Source organism: Sciurus carolinensis, chromosome 13, assembly GCF_902686445.1.
Source record: "Sciurus carolinensis chromosome 13, mSciCar1.2, whole genome shotgun sequence".
Taxonomy (NCBI): Eukaryota; Metazoa; Chordata; class Mammalia; order Rodentia; family Sciuridae; genus Sciurus; species Sciurus carolinensis.
In genome coordinates, this window is record NC_062225.1 from 69,666,801 (window position 1) to 69,684,544 (window position 17,744).

Consider the following 17,744-nt stretch of genomic DNA (forward strand, 5'->3'; position numbering starts at 1 on the left):
GAGTCCTTGGGGTCCTCTCTGGCCCTACCTGTGAGGCTGCAGTGGCCACACCCTGACTGGAGAGGTGCTGGTTCTCACGGGCTTCTGTGAAGGGACATGGCTGCCCTGTGAAATGGTAAATCCCCTTTAGACCTAAACTCAACCCAGATGAGCCACTTGGGGGCAGGGACGGGGCTGGCTAGGAGGGAGGGACAGAGAACCACCCAAGCTGCCCCTCCGAAGGGCACTGGACAGGGAACCCAGTGCATATGGGCAGGAGGGTGGGGAGGGAGGGGCCCCCTCTCCAGGGCAGAGTTCCATAGCTTCACACCAGCTCCCCCACCTCCACCACACAGCCCGGAATAGGGGACCAGGGAACCCAGGCTCCCCAGACCCTTCCACAGGTGACACCATGAAGTCCCAGCGTTCAAAGGCAAGCACTTACAGGAACTTACAGGGAACAAGTCCCCTCCTGACTCAGCTCCTTCCTTCCCCTCTGTGTGTGCTGTGGCAGGGGCTTTCCTGTCAGGACTCTCCGCACCCTCCCCCTGCTCACTGCAGGATGAACTGCCCCTCAAGGGCCCACAGGGTTGGCTGGCCGAGCTCCTCCAGCAGGCTGTCACCTGGAGGCCTCTCCAGCTCCTTCCTCTCTACTCCAGCCGAGTCGGCTTTGCCCTTTCACACAGCCATGGCGTACCCCAAAAAGCTGAGCCTGCCCTGCACCTGCCTTCATCTGAAGAGAGCTGCTTTCTCCAGAGAAGAAGCCCAGGCGGCTCACAGGAGTGCTAGACAGAAGCCCAGTTCTGGGCCAAGGGCCTGCACCTCCGTACACAGTCGCTGAAGCACTTGCCTGTCACCTGACTTTCCTCTCAGGACCCTGGGGTGAGCACATCCTGGCCCAGGCAGGCTGTGAAGGAGTTTATGGGTCCCCACCATGGTGGCACAGATATAGACAGGGTAGAGCTGTATCTGCTCTAGGTAGAGCCAGGGAGCACACAGGGCTAAGGCACATGCCACTGGGAGGCAGATGTCACCGAGGAGAATCCTGGCCACTTCCCAAAGAAAGCAGCCAGTCCAAAGCTGTCCATTCCGGGGCTGATTTCCAGGTGCTGATTTGGTTTCCATCCCAGCTCGCAGCTCATGTACGGGGGTGGGTGTGGTGCAGAGGCTTGCCTTGCCAGAGAAACGACATGTGACACAGAAAGGGTAGGGGCCACCCAGGGCACACAGCAAACGTGACAGGAGAGACAGGTGGGAAGCCCAGGGCAGGTTTTTTTTTTTTTTTTCTACATCAATTTCTAGTATTTTTGAGTTAGAAAAGTCGAGTTGGTGCTGACAGGGGTGACGGTGACGACCACAAGGTGTAGAACCTCGTGTTTCCTGGACACCGGCTAGGTGCCAGGCAAAGTCATTTTCACCTGCATTATTATTATTATTTTTTAAATCCTCCAACGACCCTAGAAGACAAATTTCAACTGAAGTAAAGAAACCAGGCCACTCTGCCAAGACAGGACAGAGGCAGGTTTAGGACCTGCCAGTGGGTCCTGACGTTCTGTCTCCTTCCTACCCTGCTGGTGACTTTCCTTCAGGAGCAATTACCCCGTATCTCCCTGACCTGAACAGTTCTCCACGCCTTTCACACATTGGTTCCCTCCTCCAACAACCCTCGCATGCTGTCCCCCTCTGCTACAGCATTATTCCTGGTCAGCTGGGCTGAATTTCACCTCCGTGCAGTGGCTTCGTTTCCGGCCCCTGCAGAGTTGCAGGTGCTGGAGAAGCTGGGCTAGGTGCCGGGTGGAGATTTCATAATCTCCCTGAGTAAGGTGGATACCGACTTTCTATTTTACAGATGAGAAGACTGAGGTCGACTGTCTCCTCAGTTCCATGGGACCTGAATTCATCCGCTGGCCCCTGCCTAGGGCTGCCCCATGTAAAATGGCCAGGCCCAGCATATCAGGACTGGGCCGCCGAGGGACTGCAAGGCCCTGGGTGCTCTTCTTCTGATAGGGAAGAGCAAACACTGCAGAACATATCAGAAGGTGCCACACCGCCTGGATCTGGCCTCCCGCTTACCTCTGCTGATCCTCTGCTTCTCCCCAGAGAGGATCCCAGGTGTGTCGATGACACTGATGCTCTCCAGCACAGCATTGGGCAGCTGGGCACACACGAACCTGCATGGGTGAGGGGAAGGCCTCAGAGAGCCACTCAGGCACCTCCCAGGACTCGGATGCAGGAGTCCGTCAGATCGCCTGTCTCTCCCACAGACGCAGCGGCTGTGTGCTGAAGGGTTTCTGTTCCCCCACATGGGCCTGCTCAGCTGACCTAGAGGCTGAGCTCCAATTCTCTTGTCTCTGTTCGTCTCCTGTTTCAGTCAAATGCTACCTGGCCAATAGGGCTACTCCATGGTGACAGCCCATCCCCATGTGTGACCTGATTCTAGTGGCACCAACTTTAGCTGGGCCTTGGTCAGCCACCTCTTTCCTGGAGTAGCTTCACTTAGCTTGGCCCACTCTCAGACCCACAGCTTCTTTAAATGGCCAATCAGAAGACCAGACCACTGCCTCCTCTTTGTAAGGGGCCCCTAGGGATGGGGCAGGTGGGACTACCGAGTCTGCAGTCATTGAGTGGGATCCCCCTCCTAACCCACCCCAGGGGCGGTCCCTGTGCCTCCTGAATATGTCCTCATTCATGAACTCTACCCTGTGCAAGACAGTCCATGGGTATCACTAGGCAGAAGACAGGACTGAGAGCGCTAGCCGTGCACCTAGGGATCCGTACTTTAAGTCCCTGGGAGATCCCCAGGCAGTTCATGCTTGGGAACCCCTGCTGTTGGGACACCAAAATGCCCAGATTTCAATCCCTGACCTCAAGGAGCAGAGCCTGATGGAGGAGAGAAAGCTTATCCCCAGCAACCACAATCCAGGGTGCACCCAGAAGTCTGCATCTTGGAAGATCCAAGGCAGACAGGTAGCTTCCAGAGAGGCTTCCCTAGAGGAGGTGGCACTGGGACAAGCCTTGAAGGATAGGTGGCACCACCCAGGAACATTTATCTGGGCAGCTAAAATGCTACCCAACTGCCACACATTGCTCTTGGGCATCAGCTGGGCCTTACTCAGGAGGGGCAGGGGAGCAGGAGCTGCCTGGGGGCATGGACGGCTCGGCAGCTTGGAGAAGTGGAACTGAAGTCTCTGGCACAGCATCTGGTGCAGGATGCAGTGAAGCTGGCAGCGCAAGAGGGCTCCCCTGGTCCCTGCTATCCTTTCAGAGGATGAAGCTGGCAGACCCTTGTTAGCCTGATCAGCCACCAGCTCTGTGGTGAGCGCTCCTGGAGAAAGTTCCAGAGCCCACAAAGCCATCGGCCTGCAGTTGTGGGCCCTGCATGGAGCCACGTTCTTACATGCCTTCCTGCTTGGGGTTTCTGCTCTCTCTAGTTTCCTCTGCCTGGAATGTCCCTTCTTTTCCCCTTTCAGTGTCACTTCACCTGTCATTTTAATGCTCATGCCAAATGCCAACTTTCCCGCAAAGGCCTCTCAGCTGGATTATCCCCTGGCCCTCTGAATGCCTGATCCACTGGGTCTGCCTGCCCCGTCCCACAGTCCCGGCAGAGCTGACTCACGGCTCCTGCAGGGCCCTGGTGTCTTTTGGAATAAACCATGAATTCCATCCTTAGAAAGCACCCAGGAGGGAGACAGGGACCAGCCCTCGGTATGGCCACTTGCTCATGTTCCTGCTTGCAGTGTGCCTGTCCAGGCAGGCAGTGCCCAGGCCTCTCTGGCCACGCAGGATCTGCCTGACTCTGTTCCTGAGGCTGAACAGTCTAATCATGGAAACCCAGATTTCAAGAGAGATTCCACAGCTCTTAACAGTGTTCACCTAGATGAACATGTTTCTCTTTTCATAAACCTTCATATATTTTCTCTCTAAATTCCTCTGAAGAATACTTTGAATTATACTTTTATGGTTAAAAAAAAAAAAAAAGTTCAGCAAGGCCCATAATAAATATAACGGTATCCCTCTTCTCCATCCTCCTCCCGGGACAGTTCCACTACCTACATGTAAACAATCACAGGAACTACTAGAAAGGGTTTTTATTTTTCTCTTGGATTTTCTTGACACAAAATTTGCAAGACGAGATAGAAGCACAGGGAATTTACAATTTGCATTCTATCCTTTTATCCATGCGGACAGTAAGACTGCAAGAAGTGAAGAGTCTTCACTCCCACCCCCCCCACCCTGCCTCCTGGTTTCCATATGTCTAACCACAAGTGCTAGGGTTAGGATGTGAGGTGTCCCCCAAAAGCTCACGTGTGAGACAATGTGAGAGGGTTCAGAGAGGAAAGGATTGGGTTGTGAGAGCCTTAACCCAATCAGTGAATCAATCACCTGATGGGATTAATTGAGTGGTAGCTGAAGGAAGGCAGGGTATGGGTAAAAAAGGTGGGGCATTGGGGGCAGGGCTTTGGGGTGCATATTTGTATCTGGTGGGTGGAGTCTCTCTCTCTCTCTCTCTCTCTCTGCTTCCTGATCATCATGTGAGCTGCTTTTCTCTACTATGCTCTTTCATCATGATGTTCTGCTTCACCTCTAGCCCCAAGTAATGGAGCCTCCTGTCCATGGAATGAGACCTCTGAAACCATGAGCCCCCCAAAAAACTTTTCCTCCTCTGAAATTGTGTTGGTCATAGCAGTGAAAAAGCTGAGTAAAACAACAGGGTTGGTAACGCCAGCTGGTTTGATTAATGACAGAAAGGGCCTTTTGCTCTCAGAGGGCACTTAGCATTTGACATACATAATAGACTATATGGTATATCATATAACACCATATGCTATTGTCATTATAAGCACACTTACCCAGGATGGGGTTACCCACTAACCCTGTACTTATCCTTCCCATGATCCCAGTTGCCTCTTGCATGTCCAGGATTTTCTCCCCTCTGGCCTGGGGTCTAGCCCCTCGTCTCTGCCTTCAGATGGATGTGCTCCTGAGCTCACTCAGAGTCACTCACTTCAAACTCGAATTCATCACGCTCTTTCCAGATGTCCTACCTCGGTTCACCACTGCTGCCTCATTCCTCTTTGTCAGGCTTGTCCTGCCTCTGTCCATTCCTGTGTTTCAGCATCCTGGGGGTACACCTTCCCTCCACCCTGGACAAGGACCTCCTCACTCAGACCACAGTAAAAGGCAGGATTGAACCCACATCTATCTGAAGTCAAAGCCTTTACTCTACACCCTCCAATTAGGGGCTTAAAAGTATAACTAGTGTGATGGGGGGTTGACCTGCACTCTAGTTAAGCAGAATGATGGGAAGGCCCAGATTAGCTTGCCAAGCACTCCCTAGAACTTTCTCCCCTTGAATCCTCTTGATAATCTTGGTATCTGCCAGCTGAACTTGTCCCAGGGGAAGGGAGATGACCTGCCCTAGGTCACTAGGTAGTTAGTAGGAGAGTGAGTGCTCAAATCCAAGCCTTCCCCCTAAGTCCAGGGTTCTTCCCTTCAAGTAAAAGCAATCTCCAGGAACAGGAAAGACCCTTTCAGTTGGGTGCAAATCCCAGCCATGGTATAGGCAAATGCCAAGCAGTACACAGTACCCCCCTCTTTTATTGGAGGCAGAGGACCTCCACCAGCTCCTGGACCAGGAGGTACCAGCCCAGCATTGGCAGCTCCTATATCCACTATGGCTACTATCTCAGTTACATTTCTAGTAAGGATGGGATGATGGCCATGAGACTCTGATATGGAAAAAGCAGTGAACCTCCCAAGACAATCCACCTGTCCTTTCACCTCCCATATTCCAAGAAGCAGCAAGGAGAAAACCCCAAGGTGTGTATCCCCCTCCACACTCACCTGTTCAAGAAGGCATTGCCGAAGGCATTGAGCTTCCTGAAGGGTTTCTTAGGATCCACCACCAGGGCGTTCCCGGGGATGATCCCCTCCACATCCCCTTGCATCACCGCAATGAAGGAGTCAGTGGTTGGTTCAGGTCCAATCCTCATGCCTGGAAAATCCTGTTCCAGCAGGTACCTGGCAGAAAAGAGCAGTCATGACAGGGATTCTGCTCACAGATCACCTCTGCGTATCTACCACAAGGCTGACAATATGCAAGTCACAGTAGGGCAGGATCCAGAGCAACGAGATTTCACGAATCCCAAGGACTTTGCAGAGGAGGTGGAATTATAGCTGAACTTCAGATATCCTCTGTTCTTCTTGGTCCTTTTACCCTTCCTGAATTAGTAGGGGGGAAGGTGAGGGAAAGCCAGGCTTGAGCTCAGAAATACTGCATTGAAACTGATTCCTACCCAGAGTACTGTAGACTTCCACACTGAGAGGTAGGTAACCTGCTGACATTTCTGCACAAAGGCACAGGAAGAATCAGAGGCGTCATAGACAACACTGGCTTTTCATGGTTATTATTTCTATGCCTGGATAGTTATTTAATATAAAAGCAGATTGTATATAATATAAAATAAAAACAGCATGAAGGATAAACTATGAAAAGTGAATCTCCATCCCCATCCTAGACTTCTGGTCCCATCCTCTAGAATCTGTACTTTGCATTCTCTATCCTTCTAGAAATGTCTCATGTGCACATGTGTTATGCATAGAGACAGAGATACAGAGAGAACTGAATTTTTTAAGCACAGAAGCAGACTGCACACCTTTCTTTGTCTTTCCTGTCACATGCATTTAATTCAAACTTTTGAGGATGAAACTATATTCAAAATGCCATATACAGTACCTGACACAGGCAGATTCTCTTCCTTTTGCCCTTTGGCATCAAGAAATTGGTTTCCAATATTACAGACTACAGTGGAATTCCCTGATGAAGATTTTAATTTTTGTTTGTTTGTTTGTTTGTTTGGTACCAGGGATTGAACCCAGGGGTGTTTGACCACTGAGTCACACATCCCCAGTCCTTTTTAAATCTACCTTTATTTTGTTTGTATGTGCTGAGGATTGAACAGTGCTTCACAGGTTAGGCAAGCACTTTATCACTGAGTTACAACCCCAGCCCCTGTGCTTTGTTTTCAAATGCTTTTATTTTTTATCTGCTTGACTGAGAGAGGTGTCAAAACTTATCTTTTATCTACCAGAGCTTTTCTATTGTACCTGGCATCCCCCCATAAGCCCTGCCCCCAACAAGTGCAGTTTGTAACCACAAAGGATGTGCGCACGGGCAGGAACTCAGGGGCCTGTGATGATTCTGCAGATATCAGTGCATGTTTCTTTTTATGCTTAATGTGTTTGGAAGAAAGTCGCCAAGATATACTTTATTCCTCTTGATGACAATGTAGAATCCCATTGTAGAGATTATCACAAGCTGTTTTTAGTGAAAATTTTACTACCTTTTAACACTTTCCATTGCTGTCTAGATGGAAGAAAAATGGTGGTAGAGGAGTTTACACATCATCTCAACCGGAGAGGTAAAGGAGAGCATTTGTTAAGGGATGGTTTTTAACACCTGAGTGTGAACTAGGATGTGGTGGGAAGTATAAAAGCTTGTGCAACTCACTCACCATGTGGCCTCAGGCTGGCTCCCTTCCCTCTCTGGACATTTCTACCTGTCCATTAGGAGACTTCAGTGAGCTCCAGGGTTTCTTCTGTTCAAAAAGTCTGTGCTCCCCAATCCCCTTTGGAAAGGGAAGAGGGGTCGGTGAGCGGCTGCCCCTGAGCTTCCACTGTGCCCTGAGTCAGCAGGTGCCTCCCTGCTCTTATCCAGGCCTGGGCACTGAGAACTTGAGGTCCCCTGTCCCTCTCCACAGCCTCCACTAGAGACCAAAAGCAGTGGCACACTGTGAGCCAGGAAACAAAGAAAACTGTGTATAAGGAAAAGGGAGCCCTTTGGGAGCCCAGAATAGCTTTGAGCACAGACAGCTGCTGGAGGCTGGACTGAAGGAAGAAGCTTGGAACTGCCTTGGGGTGGGACTGGCTGGAGGAGCGTCCCAAGAGCATCTTCCAAGTCCTGACGGACGGGAGCTAAAGGCCAACACCCAAGAAACACAGAGCCATGGGGTGAGCCCTGAGAACCTCCCCCTTCTTTATAACCTCTAGAGCTGGGGTTGGCATTCATGCTCAGAAGTCCTCAGAAGAGTGGTCATATTGGAGACTATCTGGTTGAGAAGAAAACTTGGGAGATCTCCTGCTCTGTGGTCCTTGGTCCTGGCTGCACATTCAGGACTTCTATGAAGCATTAGCTGATGGTGCTGGGCCCCGCCGAGGTTCTAATCTATTCAGTCAAGGCAGGAGCCTGGCAATTGCTACCTTTCAGAAGTTCCCCAGCCGACTCCGCCATGCAGCCAGGGTTTCTAATCGACTTCACACCCACCCTTTCACTTTCCTGAGACAACCCACTGACATCCAATAGCATTTCAGCACGCTAGACCTTATTCTGAACAAGTTCACAACAGGATTTCCCTGTCTTCAGAGAAGTCCTGTAGGTAGGTACTGAGGAAACTGAGAAGGGTTACGTGGTTTTGCAAAGTTTAACGGCCAGTCAGAGTTGGAACCCAAACCTCTATCAGTCTGACACCAAACCCTTCATTCCTTAACTGTCTTCTACACTGGGGAAATCACTGCTGAGAGAGCTGACCAAGGACCTCAGGAGGACATGGCAGAGCCAAGGACAGAGGTCAAGTCTCCTGGGCCCGAGCTGGAGCTCCCTGCCATCCTGTGCCTCCCCAAGGTGGGGTGGAGCCAGGGAGGCTTGCTGGGTCTCCTCCGGGTTCTCAATATGCCACCTGGGCCTTGGAAAAGCAAAAGCATTTGGAGCTACACTTTACCCCACGGTTCCATGGCAGTTGACACTGGGTTGCTATGCATGGCCTCCCCAAGGGGAAGAGCCACTGAAGCTGCACGGAAGTTGTTGATCTGTTTAGAGCCTGTAGCCCTGCTGCCTGGGAGGCTGCACCCTGGGCACTGGGTGGGAAGCCCCTCGTCCCTCCAGGATTCCAGCCCAACAATCAGGGTGTGAAGGCAGGATTTCCTCGGGTCAGAGGGTCAGGTTGGAGCTGGCACCAGGCTGGGATGAGAATAAGCACACAGTTACACACGTGGACACCACTTCCTGCTTTCTTGTGTGCCTTCTCCAGGTCTCAAGGGAAGGCAGGGAACCTCAGTGGCTTGGGGCCAGCCATTGGGATTTGGTACCATCCAGAAGGTACTTAACCCTGTGAACCACAGTACCTCCCTCTGCAATAGGGAGATAATGGTTCAGACTTTACCCCTGCGAGCTGCAAGGTATTGTTCTAGACATTCTGTGGATTATTTCCCTTCATCTTGACTGTGATGTGAGCACTCTGATCCTAATCATTAAATGGGCCTAATAAGAAAACCCACTTCGTCGGGTATTCTGAGAATTAGCTACAGAAGTTAAGCACTTAACCAGTACCTGGCCCCTGGATTATCCTCTCATTTTAAGGAGGAAGAGACAAGAGTGAAACACTTTGCCCCAGGTTATGCATCAGTTATGGCAGGGCTACTATTTGAACCTGGCACTTGGGTTTGAGAATTCATGCTCATAGCCACTATAACTACTGTTTCTTTTCCTGCCCTAGGCATCCCTCTAGACAGGAAATGCAGTCACTTCTAGGGACAGGCTAAAGGATGGAGTCCCACCTGGAACTAGATCAAGCAATGGGATATAAAAGCCTCACAAAAAAATATGGTGTGGAGAGAGGTGGGCCAGGGCGAGGGCTTGAGGGGAAAGAGGGGCTTGGGGCCACAACCCTGTATGTGCTCATATCCATAAACCTCAGCCCTTGGGTGTGCAGCTCAGCCCTGAAGACATGCAAAAGCAGTTTCTATCAGGTGACCAAAGCAGGACACAGGCCCATGGGCTCTAACAGGACACTTAGAAACGGTCAGGCCAAATTCCCCAAGAGATCCTCTCTGTGAAGGGAGAGTGAGCGCCTGGGTGAGCAGCTCTACGCTGCAAGTATGGGTTGTGGGTGTGTGTGTGTGTGGGGGGGAAACAGGCTCCAGGCACAGTGAAATAGAGAGGGGTGGGAAGAACCATCCAAAGCAGCTCCCAATGAATAGGGGCCAATCAACAGCGAAGAAGGATCTTCCTTACACAGGCTTCTCAAATTCCTTCCCCGAGAGACAGGGTGCACTCGGCAGATGAACAAAAGGCTATGCTGCCCAGTTTAATGGGATGGCTTCCTGGGCAGTCATGGAGTGCCGACTGAGGTGGTCAAACAAGGCCTTGGGTAGGGCCTGCCATCCTGCTGAGCTCACATGACCCAAAACTTGCTGACCACTCATGGGTCTGGGGAAAACACAGAGTCTAAGGAGGCCATCAGCAAGTCCAGGGGGCACAGTCAGGCCACACAGAGAGCCTGGGGCTGGGTAAATTCTCAGGGACATTTGGGTATGGCTTGCGGCACCGGGTGTCCCTCTAACAAAGCCACCACTGTGTCCAGAAAGGAAAATCTATTGAGGAATCTCATGCACTGCCTCTTTATGGGAGGCGAGACAGATCGCCTCTGTTCCCGGGTGAAAACATTCCCACAGCAGTGTAAAAAAAGAAAAGTTAATTCAAGCCTGGGTGGGATCAGCTGAGGTGGGGACAACACAGAATCAGGAGGACCAGGATGGGCTGAACTTCCCTTGTGTCGTCAGCACTCTTCTGGAAGCTTTACCTGTATCACTCCACTCAATCAGCCCTGTTGCCTGTGGCAAGGCAGCGTTATTTCAGTTTTGCCATTGAGTATATTGAGGTAGAGAGTACCCAAGTTCAGAGCCAAGTTAACATGTTTAGAGATCTTAAGAGCTAAAAAGATAAGGGTGGATCCTCTTCCCTTGCCATCTAATGCAAAATAAATAAATGCTAAATCATAAAATAGGTGTGGGGAAGGCCAACACAATTTTGATTTTTCTCATGAGGATTACTTTTCTCCACGTTTCTCAAGTAAATTATTTCATAACAATTGCCTCATTTTTTTTTGCACTGTTCAGATGGCAATCTAAGTATGTGGCCTGCTTTCTGTGACCTAAGTATCCAGGGTAAGGTATGGAACCCAAGAATCTAACCCCAGCCTGTTTCTAACCACTCATCTCTGTAACTGGGGAGCCCAGACTTTGGGTTGTGGCTGGAACCAACCCCAAGGGAGAGAAACAGAGGCTGGGGATCTGTAAACACTGCTCCCAGAGGCTTTGGGCTGAGACAGGTGACCCAGCTCAGTTGAAGAGTAACCCTCTAGGGAGGATACTCCCATCACCAACATGACCGTGGACAAGCCGCCCCAAAGCCAACAACCCTGGTCTCCCTGGTTTATAAAATGGAGAAAATACTTGGTTTCTAACTAACTCAGTCAGAAAGTAAAAGTTTTTGAGGTAATATATAAGGGTTTGGGAAAAGCTAACACTTCTGACATTTGCTCACAATGGCACAGGCAATAATTAGAGAAAATGATGATCTCCGTGTTGCATGTGGGTGCTCAGCACAGTCCTACCCGGTCTCCAAACCCAGTTCAAATGCACCCCTAATATAGCTTTAACTGATTGTGTACCACCTCACACCTAAACTGGATGTGTTCATTCTTCCCTGAGAGTCTCACAGTTCTTACTTTGCATATCTTTTAGGTACACTCTAAAAGCACATGCCATTTTCTGACTATATTACAGGCATTCATGTTCGAGATCAGTAACTCTGGGTCCCTAACACATGGGTACTTCAGCTTTAATATGGGGTCAGGATAACAATACTTGCCTCGTCAACCTCACGGGGCTTTAGGAAGACTGTAATGCACCCTACAGACACAAAGTGAGGTGGTAGATGGGAGACTCTTGATAGACAAGTTGGGATGAGGTGGCTCAGTTTTCCCTACGGCACTGGCCATCATCTCTGGGACACAGCCCACTCACCCATGGGAAGAAGCCATTCCAGCATGAAGGAGAAGTTAGTGGCCAACTATCCAGCTTCCCTTGCCTGGCCTCACCCTGCAACAGACCAGCCTGCCCAGGGCACTACTGTCTCTGTCCATGGAGCCTAGCACCATGCTCCTCCTTCAGACCTCAGAGGCGTGAAAAGACAGGGTCTCCCTCCGTTCTGACTGTCGTGGTGCCAGAAAGGGGCTACCTCCACCTCCTGAGGGTCAGCTCTCAATCTCCTGGTAGCAAATCAAGCAGAAAGAGGGAAGGGAATGATCAAGCCCCAAATATGGTGCCTGAAACCAAATGTACCAACTTGGTTTGGTCCCCTCACAATCTGATAGTGACCCTGTGAGGTGGTTATTACTACACACATTGTACAGATAAGGAAATTGAGGGCTGGGTTGGGAAGGCTGGATGACCTGGCCTTTGTTAGTCTTCCTAATTTGGTCTCTTGGCTAGGAAGTGGTGGAGCCTGTTCTGCAGACCTAGCCCAGGTTCAGTGGAAATGGGATGCAGACCTTTCTTCAGAGACGTCTTTCTTTCAGCACATGCTTTTTGCGATACTTTCCAAACACCTGACTTTCGAGGCAGATCCTAAGCTGGACCTGAGGCAGGCAGACACAGTTTCTCTGACCTAGGGTCTTCTGCTTCTTCGATTAACAGTCAGACCTTGGAAGAAGCTGGTGAATTTTCATGTGGTCCTGCTTTGAGACTAGCAGACAGGAACCCAGACAATAAAAGGGCATCCACTGACCTCAGAGGTGGGAGGGGCTGAAGTGGTACAGGGACGATGGCTGGTAGGACAGGCTCTGCAGAAGTCAGTGGGTCTCCTTGGGATGGTGGCCTCCTTTCTCTAACCCTCTGGCTTCCCAGAGAATCATCTTCCCAGGTGGTAACACTGTAAATCCCAGAGTGAGGCCTGGGGTGGGGGCAGGGGGCATGATGAGAGATGGAACTGCCTTGGGCAAAAGGAGTCGGTCACCTTTGGGGAAGGATGCAGAGTCCCTGAAGTGCAGGAGGTGGAACTGGCCAGCTGACTAGGCCTTGTCCCAACTGCCCTACCATGTGCTCAGGCCTTAGAGGCCAAGTCTCACTAAAGAAGGGCCATGCCAGCCTGGAGACCAGCCCGGACCTCCCTGCAGGAACTCAGACAGCTTGGCTTTGCCACTCCAGGTTCCTCCCCAGTCCCCAGGGTCCTCTACTTCAGCCCAATCATAGTCCAGGGGGCCTCCCTTACAACCCACAGGAACACAGGCCTTCCTCTGTTCACCTTCACTACCCACAGACAGAGGAGCCACATAGAGTGGGCAGCAAGAGGGGTGGCCAGGGGGCCAACTGGCCCAAAGGAAGAGGAGTTTGAGGCTGCAAAGAGAGAAAAATAGCAGAGGCAGGAGAAAAAGCTGCCAGGGCTGGGGGGACACAGAGCTACTGTACTCCAAAGAGGCAGTCTGTGTTGGAGAGAGAGGCCACCAGCTCGATTTATTGTTTATTTTATTACTCTGGGTTGCTGGGCCTCAGGCCAGGGAAGTTATTTCAGGCAAAGATCATAGCGCATTAATTAGTTATTAGAAGAATGTCCTTTCTGTGTGTTCTTCCTGAGACAAGAAATGGGCCCCGTGGCAAGCACATAGAACTGAAAGTAGATGGACAGTCCGGAGGCCAAGAACCAAGCACTGTGGGGATGAAGAGGCGTGCCTTTGTTTTGGAGGGAAAGGTCCCTTGCATGTTCAGGCCTGGGCCAGAGAGGGGAATGGAGGCCAGAAGTGCAGAGAGCCAGGCAAGGGTGTACTTGCCCACCCCAGGGACCTCTGCTCACTGTGGGGAAGGGACACTGCGCCCACTTGCCCTTTTGGAAAACAACTGTGGAATATGACTCAATACAAAAAAAATAAAAATATTAAAAACTGCAAAATGCTGTGCAACCTTGTCCCAATAGTTGTATTCTGGGATTCTGTGGGAAAAGAGCCCAATATGTGGGAAAATCTTGTAAGCAGGGACATTCAGGGTGATCCCATAATGACAAACACATTAGAAGAAACGTGAAACATTCCAAAAAGGTAGCTGGTTAGGTAAATAATTGCATTCACATGTGGTAAAATAGTAAATAGCTGTTAAGAGTAATTATTTCATGGGAATGCTTATAAATTAAAAAAATTCTAGCATACAATATTATGCATATACAGCATGATCTCACCTGTGGTATAAAATAGCTAAAATATTATAAATATAAATAAGCATGTTATTTAAAATGTTTTCCCCTGAGTTATGGAACTATGGATGATTTTGTTTCTTCACATTTATTCATGTCTGCATTTTACATTAAAAATAAACTGTTGGATTTAATAAGAAGGAAGAAAAATAAGTAATTTGGTTCAAGAGGGCTCCTTGTGCTACAAATGGCTCTACTCTGTTGGCTGACTCTCCCTTGAGGGGAAACAGCTTTTGATGAATGGGCTAAATTCAGTTACTGGCATGAGTGGGGAGGGGAACTCTTGGACTTTGGAGGATAAGAAAGAAAAGGGATCTGCCTCTCCCTGTCTTCTGTCTCCCTCAGATAAAGAATAATCTGGAGCAACTCACTCTGTCACTTTCTTAGACCCATAACAGCCAGTGATGACTCAGGCAAAGTCAGGAGGGCATTTCAGATGAAAGTACTTAAACCTGTCTGCTACTCAGGGACCCTGATCCTAGGGACTCTCACTCTTCCTCATCTTCCCTCCCATTCTGCAAAACATATACTGGACATCTACCGTAGCTGAGACCTGGCAGATGCTAAGGCATCCCTTGTAAGAACTCGTGCCTTGGGAAGGAGAAGTTCCAATAACAGGACAACTAAGAGTTATAACGAAGGTATGTTCAGAGAGCCAGGGAAGACTGTGTCAGGGTAGAAGCAGCCTGCAAATGGTCTGTGTTTCCTGTGAGGTGAATCCAGGATAGGAGGACAGAGATCACAAAGGAAACCTTGTATACAACCCAGTTTTCTCTGAAGTGCCTCAGCAGCAATGGGTGTTTAATAAGATGAGTAGCTGGGAACAGATCAGGGGTTTTACCTTAAGATCCGAGGATGGCTCTTAGACCCCAACATTATATGTAAATTTGGGATACATGTGCCTTTTTATAAAGAGTAGGCCACAGCTTTCACTGGATTTTCAAAGGAAGTACTCACTTTCAAAAAGTTAAGAAGCAATGGATTGGATTAATCTTTTAGGGACCCTGTAGTTCTAACAATATAACATATACAAGAGTCAACAAACTATCAGCCCTCGACCCCAAACTTCAGAGATCATTTGAACTCTCAAAACTCCTGAGGTCAAGGCTGTCCACCGCACAAAAACAAACTTGACCTGGTGTTCTGTTCAGACATGACGTGCTGCTAGCTTGGTGCACGACTCGCTCCCAGGAGCCGTGTCATAAGCTTAGCATAAGCTTAGCATTAGAGAAAATTGGTACCTAGAAAATTAGTAACTAGACTGTTAACTTTTCTGCTTTCATCACCAAACAAACAAAGCACAAGGCTTTACATGCTGCAGATGCTCAAATTGCCAGTGAATGGAAATGAGAGGACCCTTGCTTTCAAACCCTCTGCAGGAGATGAGCACCCTCGACTTGGGAGGGGTACCAACCAAACCCCATCCCCACACTGACTCTCAACAGAGGGTCACAAGCACCTCAACAGTTTGGCATGCCTGCAAATGAGGCCAGGAAAAGCAGCCTGGCCTTGCAGGCTGTGTGTGCATTCAGGACTGAAGCAAAGCTTGTTCTCTGAAGACAGGAAGGATGCTCATTACTCTGGTGGACAATATACAGACCTCTCTGAATGCAGACTGGTCAAAGTTCCAGCCCAAGGATTCTGTCATTCAAGGGAATGGATGACTCACCCTCAGAGTTACAGGCATTTAGCCAACCATCTCCTCAGGACTTGTATCCTAGGTTTGCAGCCACCCATTACATGGCTTTGGACAATTCATTTAACATCTCCATTGCCTCAGTGATCTTACTTGCAAAGTCAAGGGACAGGATGAGACACTGCCGGTGTCCCTACCACCTCCCAAAATCTTTAATATCATTGAGTCATTAAGTTCAAGGAAGAAAAAAGAGATTCAAAGCATTCTGTTTCTGGACTCTACATCTGTTTTGTCTCCAAGAGATAAACCACAGAGAAAGAAAATAATAGGATAAGTAGCACTACCCAGCACTTCCTTCATTTCCAGGCCTGCAGGGAACAGAACTCCTCAGCTATAGCCATAAGGCCTCCAAGCGAGTGCCCAGCCATTTCAAAGGCAAGGAAAGTGATCCTGGCCCTGAAGGACAAGTCCCTAAAAAGTGAGATCAGTCACTCTCCCATTTTTGCTTCCTGGGCCTTGGGGCCTTGGGGCCTTGGTTTCATGGCTGAGAAAATGGGGAGAACTGTGATGGTTCTAAACTTTGAACACTTCAAATCAACCACCTGAGCCAAGGGCTAAGTACAGCCGAGAAGCACCGTGTAGAAAGGGTAGGGGGTACCGGCAGTGAAATTGTGGGGTCAGCTTTTGAAGCCACACACAAGGATTTCGTCAGAGGCCTTAAGTGAAGACTTCCAGTTTATCCCCAGGCAGAAGAACCGAGGACTCGAGGCGGAGGGGCGGGGTGGGCTGCCAGGCCCTGGGCCTGCTCACCTGATGAAGGTGGTCTTCCCCGTGGAGTACTGGCCCACCAGCAGGACCATGGGCTTGTTGTCGAAATCCGCATCCTCCAGGGCCGGCGAGTGGAACTCGTGGAAGCGGTAATGCTCTTCCAGGGGCAGCAGCTTGCTCTTGTAGAGTTTCTTAAGCCCCTCGCTGACCGTCTGGAAGACCTCGGGGTCCTTCCTCCGGCGGTCATCGGTACCCAGCCAGCTGAACATCGCGGCCGCCCAGAAGGTTCCGCCGGGAAGGGCTCCTGGGGAAGGCGCCCCGCAGGGCTGGAGCTGCGCCGCCGCCTCACCAGAGCGTGGGGCTCAGCCGCACCATGGCCCGGGCGCACGCGCTGCCCCTGCGGCTGGGACCCAGCCCAGCCCCCGCTTCATCCGGCAGCCCCGGAAAATGATCTGGGCTGCGGGAGGAGGGTTGCAACCTTGGAAATTCAAGTCCGACTTGCGACGAAACTGCCAGCTGCTGGGGCTGCGCGGGGGTCGCCCAGCTCCCGCAGCCCTCGCCGGCTCTGCCCGGCCCACGGCTTAAGGATGCTGGGGCTCCGCTCCCGCCCGGCCAGACAGCTCAGGGGAGGTGGCGGCGCTGCATAGCCCGCGGACAGCTCGGCGTCCTCAGTAGCATCCCTCAGCCCCAGGCGCGCGTTTAAATGCCAGCGGTGCAGGAAGCCGGTGCGTGGAGGAAGTCCCTGGGTACTGGCAGGGCCTGCCCGGTCCCACGGTCCCTGCGACGCGAAGCCGAGCAGGGCGCCGCCATGTCTGTGGGCAGGCGCTCCGCGGCCCGGCGGCCGCTGCCTGGGAAGGGATGCTGGCCGAGTCCTGTGGGAAAGCGCTGGCATTTCAGTCCCCGCCTCTGGGGGTTTGATTTGGGAACAGCGCCCTCTCAGGGACTGCTGCGAAGACGGCGGTGACCTGCTCTTGCTCTCCCTTCTTTGAAAACCCCGTTCCTTTAGTTTTGAGGTCAATTCCGAGGAACGCAGGCACTCTAATATTAGGGAATATTTTTCTTGGGGCATGGAAAGAAGGGTCCAGTATCAGGTTACCTACACTGCCACTAAAATTATACTAGGCTTGGGGTGAAGTTAAAACTGTTTCCATTCATTTTTTCCAATAAAACAAAACAAGTGAGCAAGCAAAACCCTTTGTGTATTGAGCCCATATTCTAAGCCAGCCACAATTTGGGCAACTGTGGATACAAAGGTGAGCGGTACATGGATTTTTCCCCTCC

The 17,744-nt window shown here is 50.6% G+C and overlaps 1 protein-coding gene across 1 annotated transcript in view; it reads right to left on the reverse strand.

Annotated features, from left to right (window-relative positions):
- Ehd3 (EH domain containing 3) overlaps positions 1 to 17,328 on the reverse strand; it is a 30,982-nt gene extending 13,654 nt beyond the window's left edge. The window contains exons 1-3 of the mRNA XM_047523004.1: positions 16,506 to 17,328; positions 5,824 to 6,000; positions 2,053 to 2,150 (exon numbers count right to left, since the gene is read on the reverse strand). Of these exons, the coding sequence (XP_047378960.1) occupies positions 2,053 to 2,150; positions 5,824 to 6,000; positions 16,506 to 16,732 (502 nt within the window). The 5' untranslated portion in view covers positions 16,733 to 17,328. The remainder of the gene's footprint in view (positions 1 to 2,052; positions 2,151 to 5,823; positions 6,001 to 16,505) is intronic.
- Positions 17,329 to 17,744: the final 416 nt, after the last annotated feature.